Genomic DNA, 14,684 nt, shown 5'->3' on the forward strand with positions numbered 1-14,684 from the left:
TGTAATAGAACTAGAAATTTCCAAGGAGCTTGTATTTTGTTATTCAGCAGCTTTCTTCAAACTTACTCTGTGGGTTATGATGTAGGGTGCGTATCGTCCAGTTTCTCTAAGCTAGGACTTTGGTTAGTATGGCCGGCTTGCGTCCTTGGGCCTCTTTAACTGGACTTTTAAACGCTTCATCCCTATCTGGAAGCCATTCATCGCTTGAATTGCTGTCTGTGCGCTCGCTGGATTATCGAACGACACGAAACCTGAAAGAACCGAATGATCAATTATTTTAATCGATAAAAGAATATTTATGCGTTATTGACTTTTAACAGTTTAAAAGATTAGAAACAAGTTGAACACATCTTTTTAATAAAAAACTTTCATTAAAAAAAGGTTTTATTTCGGAAAGTAGGACAAACTTTTGTATCGAGCTAATATAGCTAAAAATATCGATTATATCCCAACCATAATACGAGAATCTTTCCACCGCAACGGCTGACCTGAAATTGTTCTTGAATTGAGATTAAAAGAAATTAGTTATGATATTTTTCGACTTACGATGAAAACGGGAAGTTGAATATCGACACCTGAGGGCATCTGATTATCGCAAAAGGGTACTCGCTGGCTAACCAGTGATTTAGATTAGCTGATTCGCCGCGAGGAATAAAAAGTTTTCTGCGAAGGGACCTCGGTACTATCATCAAAGTTTTATCGAGAATAAGAGAAAGGGAGAGGGAAAGAGAGAAGGTGCACGATAACGAAGCTCTTAACAACAGAAGCGCCGCTGAAAGGTCATCAGGGCCCTCCCAGTTTAAGCCAATTTTGACCATTAGCCCCGATCCAATTTTAGTTTTGCCATCATGGCGGCCTACTGCCTGACCAATCGCGGCTCTTCATCGCTCGGCGACCACCGCTTTTACTCGGAGTTCGTAAATTACTTTTACTAGGTGACTGAAGAGGCTTTAACCCTTGTTCGATGAAAAAGTATCCCTTTACCGTTTTCTTTCCCCAAAATTCTTTCTCTCTTCCGTTGAATTCGAAGAAAATAATATCGTGCGTCGTAATTTATATCGTACGATTACAGACGAATCTCGTTACATGCAAAAACATACGTATACGCGTCTACGTAGATTATAATGCTCAAAGCATTTTCATCCCTCTTTTTTCGTTACGTTATAAAACTTCTTTCCCGGAAGTTGATCACAACGTCGATATCAAAGTATGCATCGTGAATGAACGATATGTTCACTTTGGACGTGCCTTTTTCATCAATGTCTCGATAATTACACGCAGAACGACACACAACGAAACCGAGAATATAACGACCACTGTCCTTTCAACGATGAAATTCATCCGGCTGTATAGGCCATAATAATCGGCAGTGATAGGCAGAAAAATATTAATCGCGCTAGTTACGAATGAATAGACTAAGAGGAATATCAGCGAATATATCCGTCCAATTATCTGCACTCATATTTCAGCATTCTTTTAAGGTACAATTAATCAAAGCTACCACTGGTACGTTTTTCAGCGTTTTTGTTTCAATCCCTTCTGATTAACCAAAAGGACTACCTAGTCTCATTCGAGTCACAGTCGGACGTGTATTCATATTTAATGAAGAATTTTCGTCTCATCGAGTTGTAAAATGTATATTAATTTTTTGTACCTACAGGGACGGATCGAATACTTTTATACAAATATATTACGAATACAACGTTTAATTCAAATAGCATTCGATACGATACGAAATAAAATATCGCTGGTAATTACTACCAACTTATAAAAATGATTTTACGAACGTTCGCCTTCGTTATGCGACTTTGATCCTTCGTCCAAGTGATTAGTACCGATATTGCCGTGACTTTACCAAACCGTCCTACCTTTGGAAGATTTCACCATCGAACCGTCTAGCTGTTTAACGGTATTTTGTTTCTCTCTTCCGGGCCATTCTTCACGTGTTTTGTGGAAATGACACACTTACCGAAGCATTTACTCTGGTTGGTGGCCCGATCGATGAAAACCTTGGACGATATGACGTTGCCAAAGGGGATGAACATCTGCATGAGCTCACCATCTCCAAACTCCTGAGGCAGGTGGTAGATGAATAGGTTGCAGCCTTCAGGTCCTGAGATAGAGCATCCTACCATATAAATCAGAGCACATCTAAACATCTAAACTTGAAGTATAATACTCAAGTTAAAATGTTAGTTCTGGATGAGTTTCGTTCTTCGCAATATAATGATTTCGACGCGACAGGAGAGCCACCTCGCGTCAGCGAGTATGCACACATTGCTCTCTTCTCGTTCTTCCCGATTCTCGTCTGGATGCGTTTTTGATGAATGAAGATGAAGATTTCGTGATCGTTTCTCGATGACAATCTGATTTCTCTCTCGTCGCACGGAAATGTGAAGGATGATTTGCACATGTTGAATATTCTTTTTCTTTTTAATGAATCACGTGACAGGAGATTTTCGGATAGGGACGTTAAACAAAATGTAAAGAACGTGAAATTGAACTGAAATACGAAGGGAGGAGAGGAATATTAGACGGGAGATGAAGGGAATGGATCGAACGAAGGAACAGAGGTGTACGATTGCCGACGAAGAGAGTAATGATTAGAATGTCACGATGATGTCTGTTACGGCAATGAGCTTTTTCGCGGTTCAAGTAACGTTGAGTATTTATACTTTCAAATATACAAACACACAACACTGGGATTCACAACACAATGACGAGCGAGGTGAAGGGTATTTTTTAATGAATGCAAATGGGATGTAAGGAGTGTGGTGACAGTGATGATACTGATTACGATGGTGCGACATTTTGCATGAGATTGCCAGACATGTTAATCCGTCGTCTTATTACTACGAAGCTTAATATTCGTGATACAAGTACGAAAGTGAATGAGTAAGATAGGTTACGTAAAAATTCGCTAAATAACGTGTTGTTTCTTCTCGAAAATAATCAATAACGCTTTTCGCCAATGATGATGCAACTATATAAATTTCTTCGGTAAAATTTTGTCGAGCTAATGCCTTATCTTCACCTTTCTAGACAATTCATTCTCTCATTTTTAACCTAACTTTCTCAAAAGTCCTCCGTCAATTAACGATGATGAATCATCGTACGTATTCGTGAAATTTCATTAAAGTTTGAAACGATACGCAATTCCTTCTCCAATTAGATTGTAGAGCTTTCGTCGGATAACGAAAAATTCTCTTGTTACTTTATGTCAGCCGCAAAAGATATAAAGACACCGACGATTAATACGTCCGTGGAGGAAAGTCCAACGGAAGAAGGAAAGTAAGGGTCGGAATAACGAGAGTCCAAATACGGATTTAGCTAATTTCACTGAACTTTATAACTCCGACGTCAATTAGCGGCGATTATGACCATGGAAACTTCAGCTCTTTTGGCCTGCGCTTCTCTCAGCTAACGGACGCATTTAAGTAATGAGATGGCTGCCACTCAACTTTTAGGATGCTACTCATCGCGACTCGTTCGTTCCTCGCCGAGATTCGCCCTTCTGTCACTTCTACGCCTTCACGAACGAACGTTACCGTGTCGAATTACCACAAGAGAGTGCAATTGTCCGTTTCCAGTTCCGCGAACGATCACGGGTCTCGTTCATTTCATAGTTCTTAGTCAATTATAGCTCTTTCTATTGCTTTCTAAATGACTATCGGCGGTCGACTGACTTTTACAACTGGTTCAGAGATTAATTCTGTCGTGATTTTCGAGAAAGTTTCCTATGAAATTAGAGAAATAATTGTAAAACCTGTTTAAAGTATAGGGTGAAATGGAAAATATCAGATTAACGGAAACAACGAACCGATAGAGATATACGTGGAATTAGTGTATTATTATGACGACGATGGTTAATTGGTTTTACTGATGAATGAATAGGTATGTATATCGAGCGAGGGATTAAAATTTGAAGAATAACGTAACATTGTCATTTCCGCGTATTCATGAAAATTAACGTACAAATAATTCGAGAGACAGAATATTTTATAAAATTTTAGCATCTCATTTTGAATATTCATATTCAAATACAATTTCTAGGAGCTTTCAAAGCTTTATTGCGCGTAATTACAGTAGGAAGAAGCATAATTACGAAACGGATAAAATATAAAAATATTGAGTTTTACAAATAGAAGAAGCTACTTGGAACGGATTTAAGTTTTCGAAATAATTCTCCAATGAAAATTTGTTTATCGCGATACAGGTCTGTATCTGAGTGTCGTACTGTTGTGCAAAGTTCAAGGAAAGTAGAAGTAAGCTCTATATCTACATCGTTTGAACGTGTCTCGTGGTTTACACGAAGAGCAAGAAATGTTCTCTTTTCCGCGAGCACCGACTTCGTCTCGGTAATAACTCGATCGTAGTTGTCACGTGAAACCCAAATTAGAGCCGGTGTCGACGGGTTTCCGGTTCCGACGAAGGGGAGAATGGAGGAGGAATTGCGGTGGACGCCGGAATCACGAAGAACGAGCCATAAATTTAACCACGTCGTCGTGCCATGCGATCGTTGATTCTGAAATTGGTTTTCGACTCTCTAATTGGCCCACGCGCGGGACGTGCACGCGAATTTAATGAAAGCAACACCTCCCCCAAACCCGAGGGAGAGAAGTAGTATCTACGACCAGACTAAAGCGTTAAGATGAGTATCCACTGAACCTGATATTCCACTGTTTGAACATTTTTTTCTTTCAACCGCATTCTTTCGCACAATATTTTTATCCGAGTGATTCGAGCTTACAAATTTATGCAGAGTGGCCATTAATATTTTATGTATTTTGGCATTTATACAAATATGTGCACAGCTAAATGCCCAACGAAAGGGGCATATACGATTTCTTCTACAAATGTTCAGAGTGTTTCGAACGATTGCCCGAACACGTTTGCAACGGTCGAAAATAAAGAATTTCATAATTTTTTATCAAATTTAAAATTTGATGATGGTATTAGCCATGTAACGATATTGAATATCGATCAACACCCGTAATAAGTGCACAATCCATATACATATAACAAGATGTACGATTGATCGTCATAAGAAAGCAAAGATCATTGTTGGTTGAGAGCGCAACACCAAACACAGCTAGGAATAATTACATTGAGTACAACGAAAACACACCGATGTATATCCATCTATGTATATAAAGAAAGAATGTAGAGCTTCCACGAAACGCTCAGAATATCGTGGTATAACTATTGTTTAAGAGAAGAGAGAGGTACGAACACCGAGAACACCTTATGAGACGTATAATACATTAAGAACATACTAAAGAAGCAAAAATGATGAACGAAGCGACACTAAGTATAAAATTGATAACGATGTCATGCAATGATGACAGAATAAACGATATCGTTTTTCTGATGTTGCCGTCACGTCTGCTTCCATTAGGATAGGTTGCCGTTCTTTTTTCATTTCAACATCCACACCACTTGTTTGAGAGGTAAATAAATCGAAATCGGATTTAGAACGATCGTACAGCGAAATTAACTTTGATACACGCGATTATCGTCTCGTTGAGACACATTCGCCTTAATAAATATTTTTTGCCCCGAGTATTTTGAACGATGATATTCAAATTTGCACTTAATCTTTGCTCCTTAGTCTGTATCTAAAGTAAAATATTCTAATAAAACTGCTTCGTATAAAGTTATTTCCGAAATTTATTATTACTATGTTAAATTAATATTATCACTACGTAACACATTTACATAAAGTATGAGTGCTTTTTCGATCGATAGTAAGAATTCTTTATTCGAAACGTTAAATGATAATTTTCATAGTAGCGAATGTGTAAAACGATAAAATGTATCTCATGATAACATATTACGAAAATGTATCAACGAGATACTGCGCGTTCGGAAAAGCAGGCGAAAAGCCGCGCTGGAAGAGAGCAGAAAATAGGGATATCGAGGAGGCCTGGAAGCGTGGGAGGGGCAACGCTGTCGCGGTAAACTTCCCATTATCCTACAATGTAACAACGGATCGCCGGCAGGCGTAACGGCAAAGTAATTAAAACTTTCGTTTTATTTGCATTATCTCATTGTTAGGCGTCGTATATTCTAATAATGGCGAGTTGTTAATTGCAATTAGGCGCTGGCTCGGCTCACCCTACCCTCTCTTTCTTTTCTGCCGCTTATCCGCCATCTTTAATCCTCACTCGTTTTCTTCGTTCTTTTTTTTTTTTTCTCTCATTCCTATAGATAACGTTGACGAATGATCTGCTCTTTCGTCTGTCCTTTCTTGCGACGACATCGATTTCGATTAATCTTGCGCATTCAATTCGAGTCAATTGACTTAATTAATGCGTTGCCCCTCAGTCCCTGTCGTCGAGAAAATGGAGCGAATGCTGCTAGGATTAGTCGGGGAGACGAAAGACACGGCGGAAATTCACGGACGCGAGATGTTGAAAGTTCATTCTTTCGTTATCTTGTCAGTAATTAACGGACGAAACACGATGCGACCGAGGAGACCTGTCTTGTGCAGCTTCCATAGCGGAGAAACCCGACTATTCTCGCAGTATCGACGGGCCAAAATATAACGGTTCCATGAAAGTTCGTGAACGGTTGTAAGTCATCCTTCATCTTTATCGCTATGATTAAACTAAAAATGACCGCAACCATACATGTTCGAATTAAAAAGAACGCGTTCATTTTTCCGAGCTTCTTATCAAAAGAAATGTAACCGCGTTATTGACTCCTTTCGATACTTGTTCGTTATCTCGTTTCGATCAGTCATTACTGAAAAATCACATTCTTTTGTAAAGTATTAGAAAAATTTATTCGAGAGATTTCACAGAGAAAGATCTCTTCGTAAAGCGAGATTTTTACGTACTTGTGACACATGTAAAAAGAAACCACCCGTAATCAATGGTATACCTTGTACGACGTAACAACGAAGGATAAACTCGTGTCTGGACATTTGGGAGCTGGATCTACAATCTTAGGACTACAATCATTCGTGTTTACAGTCAACAGTTAGACGTTGATGAGTGTTTTCTACTTACCTTCCCTCTGCGTGGGTGCCACGGCGGTCATCGGCTGAGGAATAGCTTGAGGAAACTGGCCGTAGACGGCGGGATAAGCTGCGACAGTAACAAATAACAAATACATCATGATGTGTCCACATCTATACACGTAGTGCATGCTGTTTTTATCGTTCCTATTTCGTTTCCATAAAACACAGCTTCTCGTGGCCATCAGTGTTTTCGTGTAAAATAAAAGTAAAATTATGTTGCGCTGGAGACCTCTTGATTTCTCACACAGTGATGTTTTTCACATGCGATTGCTCGAATCCGATAAAATAAGAAAGACAAAACGATTTTATAACAACTTTAGATCATGTGATAATACGTACAAAATATTTATATCGAAGAATTTGTATTTGTAAATTATACTTTGGAATGTCGACGTTAATTATTTAAAGCTCCTATCTCGTTTGGCGTAGCATTCGGATTAGAACGTCAAATGATAATTTTCGTTTGTTGGTATTTGAGTTTAACACGCGGCCAATTATTTTTTAACTCGACCCAAGTCGGACAAAGATGCTGAATATTTTTGGAGATCAAAGATTAACTCGCATACCCTATGTATGCTGTGACAACGAATTATAATTCCAGGAAATACAACAGCGTAAATGTAACAAGCAGCAACATTAATAAAAGGTAAACTGCATGGTCAACGTCAATCGAGTTAATGCGAAATTGCATTGTCGTCAGCAGCGAGTCGAGAAATAATTATGGTAGAACGGTTTATAATTCGTTCGTAACAAACGTGGATGAACAATGAAAACACTGCGTTTAATTCAGCAGAAACACGGAAAACTAAAAGAGAAAACTGAACGCGATACTTTGCGAAATTATGGCCATGGTTGGTCGAATTAATGAGAAGAGTCTCGGACCGTCAGGTGAACTCGAAAGTAAACGAAAAAAGTCACTAGACGAGCAAGTCTCTTTTCCATTAAAGCGTCTAGCTGCGTTCGTTGCGGTGTTTTCCACTACAACGATATTCGACCCTCAACGTTCTCATCGTTCCACGACTTTTAACACGATACTTTTGTATTTTGCAACGCTCCTATCCAATATTACCGACATTAACTGTCACGCGATATCGCTTCAAAGTCCCGTTACCCGTTCTGTCCGGCCTCATTATGCGTCGAGTACGCATATCGCGATTATCAAGACTATACGTGTGCGTAACTAAAGGCCAGTTTAAATTAATGTTTAGAATGCGACGATGTTGAAAAAGATATCGACGGAAGGAACAGGGCCTAGCTGTACAATAATTGACTAACTAATGATTTCACTCGTATAATCTTACTTCGAATAAAATTCAGTCGTAGAACTTTATTCTATCGTTGTTCTACTATCGAGTTTCTTAGACGGGCAAAGAAAAATCGTATAATATTCGAGATTACATACGTTGTTATGAAACTTTTCGAGATATTTTCGATCAGACATATTTATATCGTATAAATACGCGTTGCAGTTGTAGGTTGCAATGGATAAACGAGCACTTTACCGCATGATATTAGAGAAAAGCAATTATAACGGCATTAATTATACCTTGGCAAATATTTAAAACGCGCGCGATTGATATTTGTTTGTGACGGATAAACGTAGAGTGGGATGGTCAGCGGGGGCGGAGTGAAGGGGTTTGGTCGTTCGCTCTCAGATCAGAAGAGGTAAATTTTCGCTTGGAAATTAATTATTTCCGTGCAAACATTGCTTTAATATATTCCGATTGACGTTACCGGAGGTTTCGGTCCAACGATGGTCCGACGTTTGGCGTATGAAATAAATACGCCATCATACGTCGGTTACCATTCGCCCGGATAGAGGGACACACGATATTTCGGATTGCTTTTTTTCCACTCGCTGATCTCCACGGCCTGTGTACACTGGACGAAAATACACAGAAAAAGAATATCCTATTTTTGAGTCTTTGGCAAACACGGGAAACCAGCGCGGTCTCCACGTACGGACGTTATACCTCAAATTTGATGAATTTCTGCCAATTCCCCGTGCACGTATAGAGACAGGAAAGATACATGGGTAGAAAAAGGGGGCCTCTCCCCGATGCTAATAGACGACCAACCGAAAAAGAATACGGGATGACGGACAACGTTGGGGGAAACTTGTACAAAACTACGTATAGTGTACGCTATACCCGTCTATTTCTATAACCATTAAAAACTGAGCAATTCGTCTAAATTTTGCATGTTACGAGGATAAATCGAAAAAAAGAAAGACTTTCTCTTGTCGTTATTTCATGTTGATTGTAAAAATATGTAAGAAATAGAGTTTTAATTAGGCATTTAGTCTTGTAAATTAAAAGAATATGGCGAACTTTCGCTATACGATTCCGCACAAATTTTCCACGCGTATACTACTACTACTATAATATTATACTACATATACTACTAAAATATTTGTTATGACGACGGATTTTTGCGGGTTTTTCGCTGCTTTGCAGTCGATAATGACGCGCGCTCATGAAACTTGGTACTGGTGAAACAGCAATTCGAATGCTGCGTTATTAATTTAACCATTGGGACAGAGAATTCATCAAACCCCTGTGTTAATTGCTAACGGTGAGCGGAACGAATCGAAGTATAGTTATACGTCGTGTCGACACGCTGATTAGACTGAAACGGAATCGTCCATTTTGATGTTGGTTATTGGATTATGATTCCTGCCGGTGTATCGCACTTTGATGTAACATCGTTCGGTTCTTCGACATCCTAGCCGATTACATGTCGGCGTGTTGTCTGCGTTTTGATGAACATGCACGATACATGATGCGCTTAAGAGTTAACAATATATAATGTACACGACGCCTATATAAAATAACATCGAAGATACACTGTAGCAGCACACCAGAAGCATTATATAACGACACGATGACGCGACACGTCTATATAGTATGCTTATATCTTATAATATATACGTATGATCATAATGATAACGATGAAACATTTGTGTTCTTGTACATCTGTATAGATATGTGCATGTGTATATATATACATTTTTGTATTATATACGTATATAAATGTACACATGCGACCATAGTTACATGCAACAGCCAGAAACGCGATCAGCGGAATCGAATTTTTCAGAGTTAAGTGCTCGAGTGCTCGGATAAAAGCATATTAAAACCGAACGTTCCGATTCATTTGCCCTTGCGTCTTTAGAATCTATTTCCCCTAATGAGACGTCCTTTGAAAACATGAAAATCGTTCACCGAATAATTAATTCGACGTAAAATATCGTCCACTTAATGTACGCTCTCGTTGAAAAAGCTGAAAGTACATCTAACAACGAACAGAATTACCGTTTTGCCAGACTTCCACGGTAGGATCGCGTTTTCCCGATTGCATTGCTGAAAGTATCGTATTCATGGAGAAACGAAAGCTTGGATCATGCATATAAGTAATAACATTTTCGAATAATATCTCGAGTTGAATAGTCAACGCGATAATTTTCATTCGATCTTTTCCTTTTCTTTTCTTTCGGCCAGAAAACTCGTTACAGAATCCGATTTGGATCGCTCTTTCGAGGCTAGCTTTGAGCATCGTGCTGTTATCGAAAAAGCACACTATGAAATGCGTTTGCTAAAGTTCCGTGAAAACTCTTTGCAGATACGAAGGCTTGACGGAATTCTCGATAAGACGAAGGGAAAAAGTAAATGGGGAAGAAAAAACTTACCGACACCGGGGTAGGGTTGCATTCCAGGATACGCGGCGGCATGCTGGAGTGCCGCCTCCCCATTGGGCAGCCCTTGTGCTGGAATGGACAGATGGAGGGCATCTACACTTCAGTAAGCTCAGCTCTTATCGAGGACGGACCTATGTCTAGGGCCCCTGTCGCAATACGTACTGACCAATCGATATCGCACGGTATCGTGTATTCTTGGATCCCTCGTTAGCTTAATCCGATTCTACAGGTATGCATAAGGCGAAATGGGAAATTCTGATACCGATTCTAAGATTTCAACGTTACGTTAACCTTCGTTTTGCATCGAGAAGCACACGAAAGTGTATACCCGTGTTATATTTACGTAAGGTGATCTTAACGCTTGCGTACATAGGTCCTTTGTAGGAATATCGCTTCAAAGTTTATCTTCCGATTAATATATTCGTATGGAATGCTTTACTACAACTATGGAAACCAGTATCTTTAGAAGGAGCATGTTAATTACTATTAATCGTTGATAAAATATGTATACGTGTGTTAAAAATTCTCCGCAACTAAAAGCCCGATACTTAACATTCACGTATACGACCATCGCTTGAGCGTCTACATGAAATAGCGAAGAAAAAGAGAATGGGAAAGATTTTTTCCGACTTGAAGAGAAAGAATCGAGGTAATGTCGTACGTGTCTAGGGCGAGGTTACTCGGTTCTCATAGCAAAGGCAAAATAATAAAGTCCAGCGTCGATTGGCCGAGCATTGCGCAGGGGCGGCACACTGCGCCTGAGTTGATACTCACGTCCCGGATAGGTCTGCGGTATCCCGTTGGTGTAGACACCAGGATCCGAACCTGCTGGTTGACCATTCGGTGTTTGTGCAGCCATGTTGAAATTGGGCATCGTTGGCGATGGTAACGACGGTATCGCCCCGTTAACCGGCTGCCCTGTACCGGTACCTACGAGCAAACCTGATCAGTACACACCGGTTACCCTCTTGCTCTTACAACACCGACCTCAGTCACCCTCCCGACGCGCGACATCGGATCGGGAATGATCATGCTTAGCTAGTTGCCCTCTCTGTACATCCTGTCAACCGATTTACGGTATATATTTACGGTATATACTGTATAATTGGAAGGACGTCAGATCGAGTTTGCGGATGATCCGTATGCCTCGCGTCGCGTTTGAGGGTCCGTATGATCTGCAGATTGCCGGAATATTGATCCGATTTTAGAGCTAATAACGACTCACGGTAGAATACTGTTCCACGAGTTAATGATCCGGTCTCTAGGCAAATCGACTGACTGTTTTCTTAGGATGATTAGATCGGTAATCCGGACCGAAGATCGCTATCTCGGTATCTGCTTAACGTCTACCTTCGATGTAGCGCGTTTGAGCAAGTACGAAAAGTAAACGAGCATTTGGGTGTACGTATCGGTGTGTTGTTTGTAAAGGTGAGGGGTAACGACTCAAAGTTTCGTGCATATTTTAAGCTCTTCAAACGATAGGTTGTTGGCTTAGAAATGAACCATTATACCCTTTAAATAGATGTGTTTCGACCATGAATAATCGTTTTACGGTTCCGTCATTTTTAATTGATTTACTCTTACAGCCTCATTATTGGTATTTGATAAATTCTAAAAATTATTCCATGCTCAGATGCGTTAACATCTCGTGCATTGAATATTTTTTCAATTTCATGCATGTTATTCTGCGGACTCTGTTTTGTCCTTGTTCAGTCCTGTGTGACTGCAAATTAGATATGTTTTTCAAGAAAATTATCTGGAACACGCGAAGATAAGATAGATTTAAAGGAACAAGTACAACATTTTTCGTAAGAATGAGAAAACGATAAATAAGTTCAGTTTACTAATATCTAAAATCAAGTGCAAAAGTCGAGTAATTCATCGCGTATCCATAAATTCGTGCAAATCCATCGAAAATCTTTTCAACTACATCTATCGTCTTGTATAAGGTACTCTCTGCGGATGAAAAATCCATAATGACAGGTACGATGACGTCGTATTTCAGTAGAAATAAAAGCGCAGAAGCTTGGCAATCTGCAAGGCTGGTAAGCGGAGGAAAGATCAGAAGTAGGTGGAGAAGAAATAAAATATTATTTCCCTATCAAAGGGTATTACGTTTCGCTTGACGAGACTCGACGTATACCAGAGAGCGCTTGTCGAGAGCCGATTTCCGTGCTTAGTTTACCTGCCTCTGCTATTTCGTTCCCTCCTCTTGTGTACGCGTTGAACGAATGAGAGAAACCGGAAAAGAGAAGACAGCGAAAGAGGCGAAGAGGAGGGAAGCAGGGTTAGGAAAAAGGGAAGGAACGGTGCTACTTTGGCTTTTCCTCCTTCCCGTTCGCGGCGAGCTTTCGATAAAGTTTCGCGGTACTGGCAATATCTTTCGCTCGAGTCACGCTCGGTGAAAATGTTGTATTGATTTATGAGCCGGTTATAAGGCAACGGACTGTACACTCTTGCTGCCGCGAGATCTGTGGAGGAATAAACGAGGGGAGAGCGGGATAAAAGAGGGGAGATAAAGAAAGAGTTTCACGTCAGTGAAACTGGGAAATTTCACAACAAAGTGTACATACGTGCGTGTATATTTGTGGAACTTAAGTTAAAGTTTTTCCCTCGCGTGTCCCATTTCTTTGAAATAATTTTCCGGAAATCGCAAGTTTCTCTTTCTTCTTGTACTTTGAAAGATAATTCGTTATTCCAAATTAAATACTTGAGTGATACATAGAGACTGTTTAATGCGAACGTGTTTAAAATATTGACATTCGATCTGTCAAAAGAAAAAAAAAAAAGACCAAAAAAGGAACATACCGGAAGTCGGTGGAACCACGGGATTTGGCATGCCATTTAACGCGTGCGGTAGTTGCCCAGCACCGACCAGTGCCGCCATTGGGTTGATGTACGTCCCTTGTGCTGTCGCAGCAGCCATGAGAGCTGCTTGCTGCTGTAAGTAGAACATTTATATCGAAAATGTACTCAAGAAAGTGCGTTCTGTTTGGATTACTGCAAGTTAGTTAAGAAATAAAACTTTAGTATTAAGTAATATTTAAATGGAAGTAGTTGGAATTCTCCCGATTTAATAGAAATTTAGCGAATAAATGTTAAATACACAAATTTCAATATAGATTAAATATAGATGCATAGAAAAATCTAAATTTCCGAATATATGTATATTATCGGAAATGATTTTACAGAAAAATTAAATTAGCATGATAGTATTAAGTATCGTCGATCGTTTCTAACAAGACAGAAACAATTATAGGTTGTAGGATTCGCGATAACGAGAACCAGCCAGACGGGGTAATATGGTAACGCGAGAACCATTAACCATAATGTGACCCACCTGAGCATAAGCGCCGTAAGCGCCGAACTGATTGAAAACGAAAGGGTTAAGGAGGCTCATGTTCCCAGCCATTTGCTGCATGCGTCTTAGTTGTCTCTCTTTCTCAGTATCTGCGAACTTTACCACTAAGCTGGATGACGCTCCCTGAAATAAATCATTTCAATATGTTGGTTATCTGTTATCAATCAATATCTGACAAATATTATGCAAAAAATAATTCTAAAAATATAAATATTCGCGGTTTGGAAATTATTTGGTCGAATCGGCAATAGGCTACAGAAGACCGATGCGAGAAGGCTGCTATACAATCTATCGTTTGAGGATTATGTTGCTCACAATGTAAATTGCCATGCTATGACAAGCAAGTCTGAAATGCAAGATCAGATACTCCTGTCGGACGTGCCGGTTCGTAATTTCCATGAGACGAAGCGACGCTGTAGCAAGGGGATTACCGTCGCCGACGTAAAGCCGCATAATTTTCTAGAACCTCGCATTTTCTTCGTGACCGCGTGCGCGTTTCTCATCCTCTATAAATTTATAACACGTAGAAAATTTGATAATAACATCGCTTCGACAACGGACGTGATTATCAAAGAAAATTACGACCTTCTTTCCCCTATTAC

The 14,684-nt window shown here is 39.7% G+C and overlaps 1 protein-coding gene across 17 annotated transcripts in view; it reads right to left on the bottom strand.

The window, feature by feature from the left end:
• Bru3 (CUGBP Elav-like family member bruno 3) overlaps positions 1 to 14,684 on the bottom strand; it is a 570,666-nt gene that overhangs the window by 12,293 nt on the left and 543,689 nt on the right. For 11 of the 17 annotated variants that reach the window (XM_072010382.1, XM_072010371.1, XM_072010376.1 and 8 more), the window contains 7 exons: positions 14,062 to 14,205; positions 13,530 to 13,662; positions 11,496 to 11,663; positions 10,713 to 10,814; positions 7,014 to 7,091; positions 1,970 to 2,128; positions 67 to 251 (listed from right to left, as the gene is read on the bottom strand). In XM_072010382.1, coding sequence (XP_071866483.1) covers positions 124 to 251; positions 1,970 to 2,128; positions 7,014 to 7,091; positions 10,713 to 10,814; positions 11,496 to 11,663; positions 13,530 to 13,662; positions 14,062 to 14,205 — 912 coding nt within the window. In that variant the 3' untranslated portion in view covers positions 67 to 123. The remainder of the gene's footprint in view (positions 1 to 66; positions 252 to 1,969; positions 2,129 to 7,013; positions 7,092 to 10,712; positions 10,815 to 11,495; positions 11,664 to 13,529; positions 13,663 to 14,061; positions 14,206 to 14,684) is intronic. The other 6 variants (XM_072010366.1, XM_072010369.1, XM_072010368.1 and 3 more) reach the window with 6 other exon arrangements.

Source organism: Bombus fervidus, chromosome 9 (genome assembly GCF_041682495.2).
Source record: "Bombus fervidus isolate BK054 chromosome 9, iyBomFerv1, whole genome shotgun sequence".
Lineage (NCBI taxonomy): Eukaryota > Metazoa > Arthropoda > Insecta > Hymenoptera > Apidae > Bombus > Bombus fervidus.